Genomic DNA, 18,744 nt, shown 5'->3' with positions numbered 1-18,744 from the left:
AACTCTTTCTCATCCTCTTTAGCACCTGACATGCCAACGATTTTGCAAAGCTAGGTGGTTATCAGGACTAATCAGTTAAAATGTTTAACACTCACTTCTTTGATTCCTGTAGAACATGTTATTAGTTAACCTAGTATCTATAAGTAACAAATTTTTAAATCAGATCTATATCTGTATGCATGTAATTCATTCTTTTCTCTTTGATATTTGACTACTTTTTTATGCTGATACTTTAGAATTTCTGTGAAATTAACACATTTCCTTAAGAATTCACAAAATTTGACTAACTGTACTTTAAAATAGTGCTTTGGCATCACCAGTACATAAGAAAGCTTCAATTCATCAAAAAGATAGTAATACACTGTATTAATGCTTGCTTTTATTTATTTTAATTCATCTACCAAAAACAATCGAGCCAACAGCTTTAAAAAAATTCAGTCATTAAATGACTACGACAGGCTCGTCTGCTTTTGTGGCTGTTTTGTTTTTATGGTTACTGAGAATGGAAACAGATAGATTATGTTTTTCTGTTTATAATTGTCCAGTACCTCCAAAGGTCTCTTGCCTAGGCATGATCTCTTCTAGAATTGAATTCTGCATTCTTCTTCTATCACTAATCAAACAAAACGCTATCAGAAGAAAACATTTCCATAACTGGATCCAGAGTGAAGGAAAATTTCAGATACTTAGACATGCATATACAATAAACAGTGTTTCCTGACAGAATCATTAAAAAAAAAAATACTCCACTATATGTCAACTGCACAAATAGAGTCCATTATAAGGCTATGGACTCTTTAGTTCTGAAGTCTGCCTTTATGCCTACCTAAGATTAGGAACCCTAAGTCTTCCAGTAGAATGTAAATATTATGGAAGCAGAAACTATTGCAATCTCTTTCCCCAGTGCCTGCCTTCCTCTTCCTCTCAGTCTTGAATAGGGCCTGGTACATATGAGGCACTTGCTTAAAAAAAATCTTTGAAGGAATGAATGAAGTTGCTTAAGGCTGGGAGCAGTAGTCTGTAAGTGAGTAGATTCTCACCTGTAGTCCCAGCACTTTGGGAAGCTGAGGCAGAAGGATTGCTTGAGACCAGGAGTTCGAGACTAGCCTGAGCAACATGGTGAGATCCCATCTTTACAATGAAATTTTAAAAATTAGCCAGGTATGGTGATGCGTACCTGAGGTCCCAGCAAATTGAGAGGCTGAAACAGGAGGATCACTTGAGCCCAGGAGTTTGAGGCTGAGCAAGATCCTGTCTTTAAAAAAAAAGAAGTTGCATAAAGCAGCAGAGACAAGATCAGCCTAGAATGTCTGTGGAAAAACTTTGAATACATATGCATTTTAAAAACCAAAAGGGAAATCTGTGGCAGAAGCAGCATTAACTACTGACCCGATCTTCCCTTTTCAGTTTAATTTGAGTAATTTCTAATTTGCTGTAATTGTATGGTGCTTTCAAATACTGATTAAAACTCTCAAAAAATTGAAAAAAAGAAATTACATTTTCCTGCTAAGCTCTGAGATTGTGGCATGCCTTCTTCCCTCAACTTGTTGATGTTCCAAGAAATATGCAACAGAGGGCCATCATACTGTTTAGTATGTTAAATTATTTTCATTCATATACATTCATGTACTTACTAGCAATATCATTTAAATGGGTTGGTTTCATCATGGCTAGACTTAAGACACATCACATCATTAAGTGGACAACCTAATCAATATTCCATATTAAATCCTGGTATTGGAAAAAACTAATCTGAAAAATAAATCTTCCAAAGTAGAAATTGTGATATGTATGTGAACAATATTCTCATCATATTTTTTCTTCTTTTCTCCCCTGTTCCCATACTGAGTTTTGTATAAGTCCAAGTAAACATTTTACTATAGAAATCAACAACAAAAACAATGATCTGTTATGTAATTGGTGATTAAAAAATTTTTTTTGAAAGTCTTCTTCCATACTTTATATCAGTGTAAAGATTTTGTACAGTAGTACAGAAAAATGGCCTTTGAAGTTCAGAAGGTTTAAACCTTTGCGTCACCACTTACTAGCTATGTAATTGTGGGTTATCTGTGGTTTTTTTAATCCTCACTTTTTCCACCTATAAAATAAGAAGAATATCAGTTACTTTGCAGACTGATTGAGAAAGTTATAAATAAGGACTGATGTGTATATACTACTTGACACAATGTCTGACCTGTTGCTGTTTTTCACAGTCAGCCTTACCTTCCATTTTCTAAGATGACTCAGACCTTACCACTCTAAAAATTCAAATCATGCCCTCACTCTCTGCAGATCGTACTTGCTACTTTATTTAAAAAAGGGGGGGCAGGAGAACTATAAGATGGAAATTATTTTAATTTCCTGTTACCAAATTTACAAACCCTAGCACAATACCTGGCACAGATATGGTCGTTTAGTAAACATCTTTTGGATGGATAGGTGGATGGGTAGCTAAGTAAATTAACATATAGATTAGGTCTTTAGAAATGGTAACTATTTTTATTATACCCTGTACAGTGACCTTAAAATTTGATATCTGCTGCTTTTGAAAAGCAGGTCATCCTGAGGTTTTCCATTTTGTACCTGCCAGATTGTGAAAAGAAGTTCATTTAAATCTGCACAGCACATTTCCTGATCAGTTGGCTGAATTACAGTAATGCCATTTCATTTTGGGTTGGGCAATTCAAGCATTTAGCCCTGATTTTTTTTTTTTTTTGACGGTAAGGTAATTATTTTTATACTCATTCAACACATTTTCCTCCTACCATAGGTTACGTAAAACCACCTGTCTCTGGGAGCACGGTTAGTTCTGTGCATGAGATTTCTGCAAATGTTTTACGTTGTCATTGCACTTTTAAGAAAATGTAGCCATCCCTCTCCTATTCTTCTGCCTTACCAAATGCTTAGGTACCTTGGAAAACGACATAATTAGTACCACTTATCTCACTAGATCCTTTGGTCTTAAGGCTGTGAATGGATAACAATGATTTTACTTTTGGTGTGTCCTGAAGTTTCTCATCCAAAACTTTTCTCTTTGAATCTTTTTTGGGGTGAAAAAGAAGAATATGGGGTATCTAGTTGTACATTGATACTTTTTACATGCCTTTGATATCAGTCAGCAAACAGCAGTAGACATTTGGAAGAGCATAAAAGAGAGTGAGCTAATTCCAGGTATTTAGCCCCTGGTTAAGGAGACTTAACCTGAGGCTGGGTTATTTCTCTGAACTCTAGGGACAGAGTAGTGGCAAAGCCTGACAGTAGTAAAATTTTTGAGAAACACTTCAAAAGACTTATGTTTTGTTTTAGAACCCTATCTCAAAGCAATTTCAAACCATTTAAGTTAAGCCTTTCCTTTCTTACTGGAGGTACAGGGAGGGTGCAAAAAGAAGCATGTGATTGAAGCTCTGCACTGCAGTGATTTGTAAAAGAAGTACTTTTCCTGCTGGGTTAAATTGCTCTGTATGCCTCTTGCTGTCAGGGACATGATTTAGTTAAATACAGATGCTTTTAGAGGGGCTTTGTACTGCATCATACATATTTAATAGTTTATAAAATATCTGTATGAATCACTGGGTGGAAAATCCAGCAGCAGAGAAGCTCAGCCTTCACATGGGAGCCTCTGGCCTTATGGTCCACTGACCAGTTGACCACTGGAAGAGGTGTGTTCAGAATGGGAGTGTCCTGAATAATCCAAGGATCCTATTTATTTCAACAGAATAAGCATACCATCTGATCTTTCAGATTTTTTCAGTAATGTGAACTTTGCATTTTCCCAAGTCACATTATTCATAAATGTTCTAATTCCCCAGTGATCGAAGTATAGCATTAAGGAAAATCCCTTCTCAATAAATAAATGGCATTGGGTGAGGGGAGGGGGGCAGAAAAAGCTCTTAGATGTTCTATAGCAATTAATGGTTTGCCATTTAAAGATACCTCATTGTCGTTAGATAATGGTTAAAATTGTGAATCTTTTACCCTTGATATAATTTTGAAATTCATCTTAAAAATCAATTCCATAAAACGGAAAAAGGCGGTGATGAGTGGGGCCTGGAGGGGTGATGCAGAGGAGAAAAAAAATAACCAAGTGGAGGTTACTAAATGTAGAATTAGTGGATTATTTTATTTATTTGGCATAGGTAATAAGTTTTATAATAAAATTTACTATAGTATATCAAGATAGGCTTTTTATATGTGAACCCAGAAACATCATGAAAAAATTTTTAAAAATTTCCAGCATTTTATTATGAAATTTTCAAACATAGAGAAAAAGTGAATTAACTGCACGATAAACAAACGTATGCCCACTACCGAGGTTATACAGTTAATATTTTCCTAGATTTACTTAGCAAATGTCTACCCAATTATCTATCAATTTTTTATTTTTTGATGAAATTTCAAGGATACATGAGTTCATTTTACCCCCAAATATCCCAGTATGCATGGTATACATATTTTATTACATTCTTTAAAAGAACATATAGGTCATGGATTATGCTATCAAATAGAATATATGTTTCTCTCTGATAAGCCACCATATTTGGACCAAGCATTTTCTAGTCATCATATTTCATAATGTAACTCAACCAGTAGCAACCTTCTTGTTCCTGCTCCTTGTTAATTACTACTTCCTCTGTCCCAGGCTTTGAATTCTCCAAATCAAAACAGGATGTAACCTTGGCTCCCTGATTCCCAGATACTAACCATATTTGATACAATTTGTGTTTGAGCTACTGCGGTAATATCCAGTGATTCCCGTTTTGGTGAACTGCCTTCCTATCCACTGGAGTTTCTTTATTCTGTACTTTCCAATGTAAGCAATCAAGCTGATTGTAATGCTCCCACAATTCAGGTAACATCAAATCTCCAGCCTGCTCTCAGGGGAAGTTGTTGGGTTCTGGAGCACACTTTTTATGTGCTCCCTTAGTTTGATAAATGCTGTTTGATAACAGAGTCCAAATATGAATATTAGTCTCTGAATATCTTTCAGAAAGAGGGCCATTAAGTAGAGTTGTGACCACAGGTGGTCACGGGAGTATTATTAAAGAGTAAACTTACACGTAGAAATGGTCCCAGGAAATGGTCAAAGTGAGGTATTGGTACAGAAATCATTCATGGCCCCAAGTGAGAGAAAAATCTAAACTATCTAATCAAATGTGTGTATCTGCAATGGCAGTATGTAACTAAAGAGTTTTCCTTTGCAGAAATTAATTAAAAAGAAGGAGAAATAGATGTGATTTTTAGTCCTGACTCTGAAATTAATTTTTGTGTGACTCTGAGCAGGTTATTTTTATTTTATTTTATTTTTTACCTCCCAAGAACATTTTTCTTTTTGTATAAAATAAAATTCAGGGGGAAGACCTGTTGGAGCTCCAACATTGAATCAATAAAAAAATTAATTATTATTGAGATTACAGTTGACCTTTGCATTAAACATAAATTCTTTTACTCTACTGAAATAGAAAAGAAACAAGTCCATTCTCTTTTTTTTTCCCCTATGTTTTAGAGATATGGTCTCCCTATGTTGCCCAGGCTGATCTCGAACTCCTAAACTCAAGCAATCCTCCTGCCTTGTCCTCCCTAGTACCTGGGATGACAGGCAGGAGCTACCACGTCAGAGAAAAAAAAAAAAACAAGCCTTTCTTAAACAAGTCTGACTCTCGCAACCTATTGGGTGGTTTATGATAGAAACATTTGAGCTGGAGGTCAAATCATAAGATATTTTTATAACTTTCAAATTCATATCTTTTTAAGTTATATAAATTATAACAATGCAGAAAAGTTTTCCACCCCTTAGGCTGAAAAGCAGCAGAAAATATGAGATTGGCACTTTGTTTTAAATGGGAAACTTCTGCTTCCATGAGCATCATAAGGGTTATGACCTTATAGTAGTGTTTCTTGACACTTAGATGGCTTACTAGGAAGGCTCAATCAGTTCTGGAAACTGCACATATTTTCATTTCTCCTTTTTTTCCCCCTTTGATGCAATTTTATATTTTTATTTTGATCAGCAACAAGGAGAAAAAAAAAACTGTGTGTAGTCTAAGGAAAATATATATTGTAAGATGTTTTCTCTGGCTGAGGTCTTTTCAGATTTAGAAATTTGAACTGGCTGGGCATGGTGGCTCACGCCTATAATCCAGCATTTTGGGAGGCCACTGCAGGAGGAACATCTGAGGTCAGGAGTTTGACACCATCCTGGCCAACATGGCGAAACTCTGTCTCTACTAAAAATAATAATTAAAAAAAATTAGTTATGGTGGTGCATGCCTGTAATCCAAGCTACCCAGGAAGATGAGGCACTGTAACCTGGGAGATGGGGGCTGCAGGGAGCCGAGATTGTGTCAGTGCACTTCAGCCTAAGTAACACAGTGAGCCTCATTCTCAAAAGAAAATAAATAAAAGAGAAAAGAAATTTGAACCATGTTTAAAAGTGGAAGACTTCAGGTAATCCCTTTCCTCAAGCTTGCTTTTTCTGGGTATACTGCGTGAGTATATTTATACATGGGCTTATATGAAGTTTCAGTGTCTTGAATAGCTGGTACTCTCTTATGAGTAATTCATAACTGCCTTCACATGTGTATAATCTCATGCTCAACCATTTCTCTCTATTTTAAGCAAGAGATTTAAAAATCAAATTAACACATATTTCTAGAGCATTTGCTATAAGTGATATGCTGTGCTATGTACTAACTAACTACATTTCTGGGCTGATTGGGGGACCAGTTTGTAGAATTGGCTGACAAGTTCAGTTTTAAACTGAACTTTAAAACAAATAGCTCGTGCTTAAGTATAAGTCAAGTTCAATGACTCCCATTTTTAAAACTTTGCTGAATTTGTATTAAGCTGACATTGGTTATCAAGGTATTTCTTCCTTGTTTTTAGCTAACACTTACTGCATTAAAATACATCCATTATCATTTTTGTTAAATAAGATTGCACATGGATATGTGCATAAAAGGAAAATTATATCTTGCATTTTTGTTACATTTGCCAGAAGAATGAAAAACAAACAACAGAAGCTGTCTCTGAGCTGTGCTGCTCTATGCCCTGAACTTAAATGTAATAGTGAATATTAATAAGACACAGCAAAGATATTTACTGAAGGTACCTAAGCCAACATATATTGGCTCTAATAAATGTTATGAATGGCCATTTATCCACATAACCTCAGATTAGTCAATATAAAGATAATGTTTCTTTTGTTTTTTCTTCCTTTTGTCACACACACACACACACACACACACACACACACACAATACAAATATACATAGTAATTTAACATTATTTGCATTTACTCACACTGGTAAAACCCATGTCTCAAAGATGTTTTCTCATAGTTTATTCATCCTTCTTCTGTGTCATTTTCACTGGATGCATTTGTTTAACAAATGTCTGCTGTGTGCCAGGCATGCTGTCGGTACTGGGGGTATAGCAGTGGACACAGACACAAGTGTGTGCCCTTATGGAGCTGACATTGCGGTGTTGAGTTTATGACACGTTTAATAAGAAAACACAGATAATACAGGAAGACTGCCACTTGCCCCTCATCCTTGGCACAGATTTCCAGTGGAATACTTCATCCCAAAGATCTCAGAAGCACATCCACACTAAAAATATAATAAATGGATATAACATTGAGAGTCTAAATTCAAAAGGCTTATGAGAACATGAGCAAAGGCTTATCTTTCTGTCCTGTTTTATATACTAAAATACTTTTCACTGTTCAGTGCCATCCTGTTTCCCTATTTCAAACATACATATTGGCAGGCATGGTGGCTCATGCCTGTAATACCAGCACTTTGGGAGGCTGAGGTGGGAGGATTGTTGAGGCCAGGAGTTTGAAGCCATAGTGAGTTATGATGGCATCATTGCACTCCAGCCTGGGTGAGAAAGTGAGACCCTACTTCTACAAAATAATAATAATAATAGTTTAAAATAAATTAGCCAGGCATGGTGGTGTGCATCTGTAGTCTCAGCTACTTGAGAGGCTAAGGTGGGAGGATCGCTTGAGCCCAGGACATCAAAGCTGCAGTGACTGTGATTGTGCCACTGCACTGCAGCCTGGAAGACAGAGTGAAACCCTGTCTCTACATATATACATAAATATACATACACATATACATATATATAAATATTAACATAAGTTCAGAGTTCATAGTTAATAATTGCCTGAGATTCATTGCCACATTGCCTATTGACACTTTCTAGAAGAAAGGGCACCCTACACATAACAAAGTCTGATTTTTCATTGAGTTGAAATTCACACAGCAAAATTCACCATTTGAAATTCAACAACTCAGTTGCATTTATTGCAGTGTTATGTAACCATCCCTTCCATCTAGTTCCAAAACTTCTCCAGAGGAATTTTAAAAGAAGGGCAACTTGTATAATGATCAATAAACTGTATGTGTCGAAAACTAATGATTTTACTTATGGGGAGTGATAAATTAATAGGTTCTCCCAAAGTAAAGCAAACTTACTATAACTATTATATGCAATTGAAGTGTCTTTCCATGTAACATTCTAACATCCTCATCTTTGAGATCATTTACTTTATCTTCAGTTATACAGGATGTAAACTCATAAAGAACAAAATGCACCAGAGTAAATTGCTCATCATGTTACAGAATGAGAACACAGAGCACAGTCAATATCAAGCACTTGATACAGCATCTCACAAAGTAATTTTAAAATTAAGTCAAATTGTCTGTTCTGAGAACATTTACACTGGGTAAGAATAATCAGTCTTGACTCACCTTTAAAGTGGGCAGAAAAGGCATGCCCAGTAAGGTAAAATGAGTTTCATTCATCTCACCCATTTTTCATCATAAATAATGTGGAAGGACATCAACAGCACATGGATTTAGTTTGGTCTCAGAGAACTTTTCTGTTTAGCTGGATAGAGAGGTGTGACAAGAAAAAGTTAAATATTGGCATATTCCAAACTTTCCATCCATTGATAGGATCTGTGGTAGTTGAGTTTCACTAAATCAGACTAAATTCATTCAAGGCATATTTTGGAGCAGAGAAATTTGATAAGGAAGTATCTGAACAGGACATGAAAAGACTTGGGAAAAATGGAGGGTATTTTAGATGATGGAGATGAATAAGGCCTGCTTATTTATTAGAGACACCGTAATCTGTGTAATGCAATCCCAATTAAAAGTAAAACCAAACAAAATGTATGTATTGAATGGATAGCACAGCTCTAAGTTTGGGACAGATACTAATAATTTTTTCCTTCAAATAAATTGCATTCTTCAGCCCTGTATACATTATATAAGTAAATGATGACACATGACTGTGAAAATGTGCCCCCAATAAATGGTACAGTTAAGAAATGCTGGGTTTATGATTTGGAAAAATGGGAAGGGCTCCATTAAGGAGCTGAGACTTACCTGAGGGCATGTCTTTTGGATAGGTGGAAGAAGCCAACAGATGCGTTGGTGTACTTTATCCTTCAGAGAAGCTGCAAGTTCTTAAAGTTTAACTTTAGGGCCTGGAGGTTTCTTGTGAAAATTATGATTTCATAATTCATCAGCAAATAAATAAATAATTGCCATTTATATGTAGTGATCTCCCCAAATGAAATGACCGCTGTCATCATTTATTCTCTATTAGATACCATGAAGTAAATTCTACTCTTTTGCCAGCCATAAAACTTAGGAGCAAGGATAAACTTTTTCAGAGATAATATTTTTAGAGTCAATTTCTAAAAATTGTTAGGCAAAATTTTAGAAGTCTTATTTTGGAAACTAGATCCTTTTAAGTCTGTTTACAAATTATATTAAGGTATTAATTCCTATTTCATTGTTATATATTCTGGTTCTCATAGTCTCTCCTTGAAGTGATGCATAATCAATAATGTGATCAAATATACTTTTTGATGAAAAAACAAAAGCAGTATTTTTCAGCAGAAATAGGATGAATCAGAACTTATTCAAATCTTGGCCCTATTATTTAATAGCTTTATGTCCATGGCAAAATTACCTAAGCTGCCTGGACCAATGCAATTTTTTAAAAATTTTAAAATAAATACGAACTGTACGGGATTAGTGAAGATCAGAAATAATGTATGTTATGAACCTAGCAGAATGCCTGAAACCTAGGTGGAACTCATGAAGGTAGCTTTTATTGTTGTGAGGGAGATGGTGATCAAAGGTTTTAAAAGGTAGTAAAAATTTCTCTACTTCATTTTTCTAAGAGGATATGGAAATGGGGGTGTTCCTGGGCTTTATTGGGGCGGAGCTTAAAGTGTTTAAATGATATATCCTTGCAGTTCTTCCTACAAACATGCAGGTTTTATCCAAAGGAAATTCTTACCTCTGACCCCATTCACACTTTCCTTTCTCACTCTTTTATTGCTATAGGGGATTTGATAAAGGGAGAAAGGCAACTTCGGGTCCTAGTCCCAAGGGTAGAATGAAAGGAGAATTCCTTTTATTCTTTACCTCCCATCCTTCTCTCTTTCCCCAGTTACGTTCATTTTTTAATTTCGTGGGAAAAAAATAATAATTTTATAGGAAGCTGGCTGTCTGTGACTAATCTTAGCACCAGGGTGCCACAGATTTCCTGGAATCTTTTTCCAGGTGGAAAACAGACGCATCCCAAAGTCTCGTTTATGTAGTCCAAGGGAAAGAGTACTTGTGGCAGTCCATAGGATTCTCTCTCTGATGTTTTGCCCTAGTCTTTGTATAAAATGTTGGCTTTCTTTACAAGTGTCGGGCATTTTCAGTGTAACAGCTACAACAGTGCCCAGTAACATTTTTTTTTTTTTTTTTGGTCTGCTGAATATGTTTGCTCTTAATGATTGAGGTAAGGTGAATAATTGCTATTGGTGCAAAATAAAGACCACTTTTCTAAACTATGGGTTATCATTCTTGATATTTTCTCATATCTGCCTGACTTGGGGCCACATGAACCCCATTTTGATCTTTGAAATTTAGGTTACCTTGGCCTTGGATGAAATGCCAGTGTATTGAGTATAATATTTTTGGTTTGGGTCAAAACTGAGGACTTCAGTGCCATATATTTCAACTGGGTGCTTTTGGAAGGAATTATAAATTACCCTGGTTTAGCCTAAACACCTGCTGATATTGTTTTTTTAATATTTACATGAATATTGGTCATTGAAATCTTACTATCTTTCAGTTTGAATACTTTAAATGCTTCTATAGACATTTTCTACACTGAAATTGTATATCCTTTGCTAGAATCTTTGTAAGAGAGTTCTCACTGCTTTAAAATCAAATAAGCCTAGAAGATAAACACAGGAATTATTTTAAAACACCATTTACTAGTATGTAAATGCAGGTTATAGAGAGATGAAATTAAGGATAACTCATGTTGCCTATAAACTTGTCATAGCCATGGTTACAATTATGCAAATTGGTGCAGGCTTTTGTTGTTAGTGATAGTACTGCAAACACAGTTTAAGATGTTAAAACCCTTTAAATCATTGATAATTTTGGACTAATTTCATCTTAAAGGAAGAAGTGATAATATTCTTATCTCCTGCCATTTACAGCTGAAATATACTTCAAAGCAGCGGAGATTGTGCCCTACAAAATATAATGTGCTTAAAGTGGATTTTCCTGGAACTTGAGTTCTAAATTTTACTGCTTCAGGGACCCATATGATGGCTCTGTAGTATAGATTTAGAGAGAGTTTTAAAGACCCCTGTTGATATAGGTGAACAAAATGGTTCCTTGGAAACCGTTTAGATGTGCAGTCACAGTAAGTGTGGATTTCAGGTTCAGATGCATATTGTGTACAGTGACAAGCAGCAGAGTGCTTGGGGAAGCCTGTGGTCTCTATTAAGGACAGTGCATTTCTTCTGGTGTTTTAATGACTGTTGTTTTAAAAGAAAAAAAAATCAGCATTGAAACTATCTGGAAGGTAAAGCTCCTGAAACCTAACCCAGAAGGCATGCTCTCATAGAAAACTCTTCTTAGTACTTGCAGTGCGGTGATAATTGAGGACATGTGGTATGTATTACAGTGCCAGGGAATTCAAACCTCTGCAGTGTGGAGTCACCATGAAAGGCTAATCTAAAAATGAAGTGGTAGCTTTGCTCCCATCATAACTCTGCTGCTTACCGGTGCTTTCTATTAGCTTGACATCAGTTAGCTTGACATTAGTCTGCTTTGGGTGAGACAGAAGAAATGGAAATTCAAAGGGGACCCCAGCAGAGGATATATGGGCTGCCACCCGCTCCCCTAGCACTCCCTCCAGACGTACTCAGCATTTCTCCCTGGGCATGACAAAGTCTTACATAGTCATTGCAAAAAGGGCTAAAAGGCAGAGCTGTCCATGGTTAGGGAAAAAAAAAAATGTTTGAACTGTTGGTTGAAAACCAGGTAATAACAGTCCTCTTAGTGAACAAAACTTATTAGAGGGCTAGAGAAGGAATGCTATCTCTCAGCAGCAGGCAGGAAGAAATTGCTGTTGAAAAGCTTACCTCTCTAGGGAGGAATCAGATATCAGACTTCGCCAAGCCCCAGGTCCAACCCAGAAGGTCCCACCTACACCCCCCCACCCCCCTCCCCATCCCAGCTTTGTTAGATTGCTAGAATCGATCGCTGGCTTTTTCTAACCCAACAGTGGGTGAAGGAAAGAGCCTGAAAGCCGGCAAGGTGGGGGTGGAAGAAGACTGGGACCACTTTTGTAGAGAAAGAAAGAAAAAGAGAAGAAAACGGGTGGGGGCCATGGGGACTAGGCTTAACTGATGCCTGCCTGCCTCTCTTTGATTTGATGGCCTTTATTCCTTCTAATTGGATAAAATAGGAAGTCAGTGGTGGTCCTGTGCGGCTGGGATACTGATTTTACTCAGACCAGCCTGCAGCTCTAGAGTGGATAGAGAGTGAAGAGTGGGGGTTGGTAGAGGGGGAGGAAAGAGAGAGGAGAGAGGACGGGCTTGGATGAAGAGGGGAAAGAAAGAGAAAGAGACTGAAGCAGAGAAGAGCCGCAGAGGAAGAAAGTGAATGAGCACTCAAGAAGGACAAAGAGGAGTAGCCGGGGGTGGGTGGAGGCAGGGCGGGGAAGGGAGTGACCGCCCCTCCTGGCCGCACTCTTGCCTCCCCAGCCCTTGGTGTTTGCAGTGATGCTCCGAGGGCAGGCACCTGCTGCTCTGTAATGATTCAGCCCCTTTCAGCCGTCGTCGCGCTAACACAACAGGATGCTGTTGCTATTGTCACTGCTGCCTCTCCTGCCGCCGCCGCTGCTGCCGCCGCCGCCGCTGGTCCTCCTCCTGCTGTTACTTCTCCTGCATGACAGTTGTTTTCTTCATCTGAGCAGACACCAGCTTCAGATGCTCGAGGTGAGAAACATGCCTTTCAGTTTGGGCTACTGGTTTACTTAATTCACCAGTGGGCAGCTCCGTCGATCTATTTTGGTCCCTGTCCTCTTGACCAGCCCGGGATGGTTTGGAGAAGCATTTAAAAGAACTCGAAAAGTGGCTCAGAAACAGCAGCTTAGAGAATTATTAAGATATACTTTGATTTTGTAGTTGCTGAGAGCTTTTCTTCCCCCCTTGCATCTTCCCAAACTCTTCTTGATTTTTATAATGGCCTTGGACTTGGACAGTTTATCGATTTCCCCCTGTAAGATGCTGTATCATTTGGTTGGGGGGGCCTCTGCGTGGTAATGGACCGTGAGAGCGGCCAGGCCTTCTTCTGGAGGTGAGCCCATGGAGATTTATTCCCCAGATATGTCTGAGGTCGCCGCCGAGAGGTCCTCCAGCCCCTCCACTCAGCTGAGCGCAGACCCATCTCTTGATGGGCTTCCGGCAGCAGAAGACATGCCAGAACCCCAGACTGAAGATGGGAGAACCCCTGGACTTGTGGGCCTGGCTGTGTCCTGCTGTGTGTGCCTGGAAGCTGAGCGCCTGAGAGGTTGCCTGAACTCAGAGAAAATCTGCATTGTCCCCATCCTGGCTTGCCTGGTCAGCCTCTGCCTCTGCATCGCCGGCCTCAAGTGGGTATTTGTGGACAAGATCTTTGAGTATGACTCTCCTACTCACCTTGACCCGGGGGGGTTAGGCCAGGACCCTATTATTTCTCTGGACCCAACTGCTGCCTCAGCTGTGTGGGTGTCGTCGGAGGCATACACTTCACCTGTCTCTAGGGCTCAATCTGAAAGTAAGGTTCAAGTTACAGTGCAAATTGACAAGGCTGTTGTCTCCTCTGAACCGTCAGTGGCATCAACACCGAAGAATCGTATTTTTGCCTTTTCTTTCTTGCCTTCCACTGCACCATCCTTCCCTGCACCCACCCGGAACCCTGAGGTGAGAACACCCAAGTCAGCAACTCAGCCACAAACAACAGAAACTAATCTCCAAACTGCTCCTAAACTTTGTAAGTAAGAGAGAGAGATGATGATGATGATGATGATGATGTTGAATAAAGGAAACGGGTGGGTTTGAGGTCCCAAAAGGTGTCGTCTAGAGGCTGTTTCCCTTTCTTCCTGCATTTTAGTTGCCTGGTGTTGTTTAAGCAAAGCAGGTGTTTGAGATGCTTGGGAGGGCCTTGAAGGGTTGAGTAAAACGATCTTGCTAACTCTGGTTCTGAACCAGTGCCGTAACAGCGGCTGTCTCTAGTCACATTGTTCAGTCTGGTCCCGGCAACGCAAAACTTCAGCATCTGCAAGTCATGCTTGAATTTAAGTTAAATTCAATTTATTTCTAACACATTTTAAAATGAAAACATCAGGTCTTCTTTTATGTCTTACAGAAATGTGATTTTCATACACCAGTGAGTAATATTTTGTGTCTTTCTCTTCCCCATCATAGATTTCCTATCACCTTTACGTTACCCTCTGTTTCACAGCGACCCCAAGCTGCCTCATCTTTCTCTCTTCTTCCTGTTCGCTAACCACTTCTCCCTACTCTTGTATCTTAATTGATTCTTTCTGAGATTACAGCAAGTCTTAAGATGTTTACGCTGGTCGCCTCTCACTAGCAGAACTGCTGTCCTGCCCAGATTGTACTTTCGGGTAGTGACCACTGATTAGTGGCAGCTTTATTTTGTTCAGGACACAGTAGGATTCTACATGAAAGATTTTCCCAAATTAGTTTTGTCCTCTATAATCAAATGTTTAAATAGCTTCCTTGGCACTCATTAAAAAGTACAAGATCCATTAGTGAGGTACATCCTCTTTTTTTCTTTTTTTTTTTTAGACATGTGTCATCTTAGGCTGGCAGATTGCAGCAGCCTGGTTTAATAACCTGTGATGTGTAGAGAGCTCACTCTCTTAAAAACAATACATTCCTCTTTGCACTGGGTAATTGCAATAGCTTTAGAGTGGAAAGTTGACAGGAATGAAAACATGACTGTTCTAAACATCAATATAGGAGGGAGGAGTTTTCTATAGCCTTTTATAAATGTTTCTAGTTTATTTTTGTTGTCTCTGTCTCCTATCACTTTTTACCATAATGAATATTTACTTAAAAAAGTACAAGATCAGAAAATTTGTTTCTTAATAACTTGCATGAAAGCTCTTAGGGTTAAAAGAGAGTTGACAATTTCTCTGTTGAAATGCCTCTTATGTTTTTCCTCTGGACAATAATGAAGAATAAAGAATACCTTTTCCAGACATCATGTTCAGTATGAAGTAGTGCAGCATGCTATAGAAATAGAGAAAAACTTGATTTGTCCTTGTGATTCCCAATCATTTCACTTACACCAGATTCAGTGGCAAAGATTTAAAAAAAAAAAAAAAAAAAGAGGCTTTTTTCTAGGTGAAGTCAGGGAGAACCACCTTCATGTAGACACTGCTTTGTATCTTTATCAAATCCCTGAAGCATCATTAAAGGTCTGACAGACATTGCTGCCTTTGCTGCCTCTTCCCACCTGGCAAAGTGACCGGGAAATAATACCCAGATGAAATGACAAGCTATAAAAAGCAAGTACAGTTCCTGCAAAGCGAAGTGAAATTCACCAGGAGGACAAGGTTACTTGATCATTTTAAACTTAAGTCTTTAATTGAAACCTGCTTGAACAGGTTTCATTGCCCAGCAAAAGAAAAAAATTCCCTTTGAAAAACACTTCAACTAAATTCTATAATTTTGTTCACTGAGGAAATCAGGCAAACAAAGAAACATCCAGCACATTTTCCTGATCTGAGACCATGTCAGAAAGTATGTTGTGAAGTTTTGAGAAATTATTTTGTAAGGTAAATTTTTCTACTAAGTGTTTTCATAGATTACTTATTTCACATCAGTTTCTTTTCCCCAAGCCAGGGCATTGATATTGTGGCATTTGCAATAAGTGGGAAAGATTTACTGCTGCCTAAAAGCATCTTTGTGGCCAGTTTGACCAGATGCACAGCTGCAATATTTTGAAATGCATCAGAGATAAGCCTAGAGAAGCAGTCTGGGAAGTAGTTTTCTCCGGAAAAGTTAGCAGACAGTTGGTTGGTTAACACTTTACAACCTATAAGGAAACTCTGTTAATTTTTGGACTAGTCTTTTAAAAAAATCAAGTCTAGTATCCCCAAAATTGTGAGCCTACTTTTTTTTGGTTGGAGGGGGGAATTGGGAGGAAAGTAGTGTTTGAAAGGGATTGGTTCAGGCAGCTTTGTTTTTAAAGACTTGTGAGTGGTGGTTTTTGTTGTTGTTTAAAAAGATTGTAACCATTAATTAATGAAAAGAAAAAAAAAAAAGCTTACAAAGGGATTGCATTTTCCAACTAAGAAAGTATTGTTTAGTCACAGAAAGAACTGGGACGTTCCTTTTACCATGCATGTTTTTGACATAAACTAAGCTGTCATGGCTTATATTTGAAAATGACATTATCATATGTGAAACATGCTCTTCAGTGATTTTAGGACTTTATTCTCCCTTTTCCATTTTTTTTTTCTGTCTCAGCATATTCAGCGCATTATGCACAGAGCTGTAGCCTTCAAGGTCATAGACTGTTGAGGGCTAATTGATTCTTCTTTATCCTGGAGCCTGAGAGAGTAGAAGAGAGACAATCCCAGTAATTGTGTCTGCAGCGTTGCTCCTCAAACCAATCTACCTACTAGTATTAGAGTTTTATTTTATAAATACTAGAATTACCCCCTCACTGACTCTTGTCAAATTACAACATTCTTTATCTTTATTATAATAAAAAGCAAAATATGATATTTTAAATTGCCTTTAGGTAGATTGGCTATGTCGGATTTTCTAAAATGGGTATTTCTTTCATAAAGTAATATAATTTCATGTTTTCATTATATTAGTTCATAAATTCATGTAGGTTAAGAAGTCCAAGGCAGAACTAGAATGAAAGTATATAAGTATATATTTTTTATTCTAAAGTATTTCTAAATATGGCTAATGGTTTCCCACTACCACAATGATTATATTGTCATGACACTAATTAAGTTTTTGCTTTTCAGTGAGTCACATAATACTTGCACCATTCATTTGTTTTCTTTGCCTAGGCTTTCAAATTTTTCCTACCCTGACTGTTGGGAGATTGCAAACATAGATTATCATAAAAAGAGCTGATTAATTGATTAATTAAATCTCAGCCAGGAAACAGTGGACCATCTTGAAAGAAAATGTTTTCTGGATGTGAGATCCTCCCTGCTTGACAACAGATTCTTGGATGCAAGAATGTGTTGGTATTTTCATCTTGGGCCAACTTCGTTTTGCTTTGTCTTAAGTCTTATTATGGGGTTGTATGACAAACCATTTTTACCACAATGACAATAAGAATCAGTAACCATTTGCAAAAGATCAACATGATGAATTGAATATACCATAGGATTTCTTTCCTTCTGTTTAAAAATTCCATTCATTTAAATTCTAATGGATCTTTCTTCTAGTTCTTGGTAACTATGTTTGTAGGTATTTCAGAACAGTGATTTCAAATAACTTCTCCCCACTTTAATTGTAGTCGTTTCCAGCCTAAAATACTAAAAACTGAAAGATACTGAGAGATCTTTGAGTGGAACTGAATACTTTTATAAATTTACCAGTGAAGAAATCCAGGCTCAGAAATGCCTAGTGAATTCCTTAATTAAAATTCGCTAAACTGAAAAATGTGGCAAAATCCAAAGTATTAGAAAATGTCTCTGTTGTTCAGAATTACACACACACACACACACACACACACACACACACACACACTCCACTGTTTTCTTCTATCATCGTATCCTTATTGCAGAGAGTTGAAGCTAGAGACTAACGTAGCATCTGACTGTGAATTAGGGAAGTACTTTAAATGGGACCACTGTTTAGGTGTGTGTGTAGTGCATATTATTAAAATTAATTTTTTTTCTTGCCTTCCTGTTTTGCTCTTATTAAATTTTCAGTCATGGTGGTCTCTTCCCTTATTATTTGATCATCCATACAGTGTTCAAGTTGTTTCTGAAAACGGCATAGGTTGCTTAGGGTGAGTTCTTCCCTAATATAGAAGAGATGGCTCTATGGCTCACCTCTTTTCTTCATAGCCCATTTTGATTTTTCTTCTCTCTTCCTTTGTGATATCCAACTCGGTCTTCTCTCCTTTCCTTCCTACCTTCCCAATTACATGTTGAATCTTTTTCATTTTTGTAATTATGCCATTTTAGCTTTATATGTCAGAATTTCATTCCATCCTAAGATATCAAAACAATTTCAACAATCTTTATTTAACTTTTAACTTTATTTATTGCATTTTAATGCTGAATGGCACTTTCATATATTCCAAACATAGAAAAAACAGTCTAGCCAATGACCAGTATACCAGTTTCTTAATGACACAATTAAATCAAAAT

General features: G+C 37.5%; 1 protein-coding gene across 17 annotated transcripts in view; it reads left to right on the top strand.

The window, feature by feature from the left end:
- NRG1 (neuregulin 1) overlaps positions 1-18,744 on the top strand; it is a 1,128,933-nt gene that overhangs the window by 991,238 nt on the left and 118,951 nt on the right. For 4 of the 17 annotated variants that reach the window (XM_032287951.1, XM_032287952.1, XM_032287961.1 and 1 more), the window contains exon 1: positions 8,070-14,354. The exons of the other annotated variants lie outside the window; for them this stretch is intronic. In XM_032287951.1, coding sequence (XP_032143842.1) covers positions 13,688-14,354 — 667 coding nt within the window. In that variant the 5' untranslated portion in view covers positions 8,070-13,687. Of the gene's footprint in view, positions 1-8,069; positions 14,355-18,744 lie in introns of those variants that run through there. 17 annotated transcript variants of the gene reach the window in all.

This window comes from Sapajus apella, unplaced genomic scaffold (genome assembly GCF_009761245.1).
Source record: "Sapajus apella isolate SASKATOON/1434 unplaced genomic scaffold, GSC_monkey_1.0 scaffold21, whole genome shotgun sequence".
In the NCBI taxonomy this organism is placed as follows: Eukaryota; Metazoa; Chordata; class Mammalia; order Primates; family Cebidae; genus Sapajus; species Sapajus apella.
Note: the sequence above shows the minus strand (reverse complement) of the source record. Positions and strands in the feature narration are given on the sequence as shown.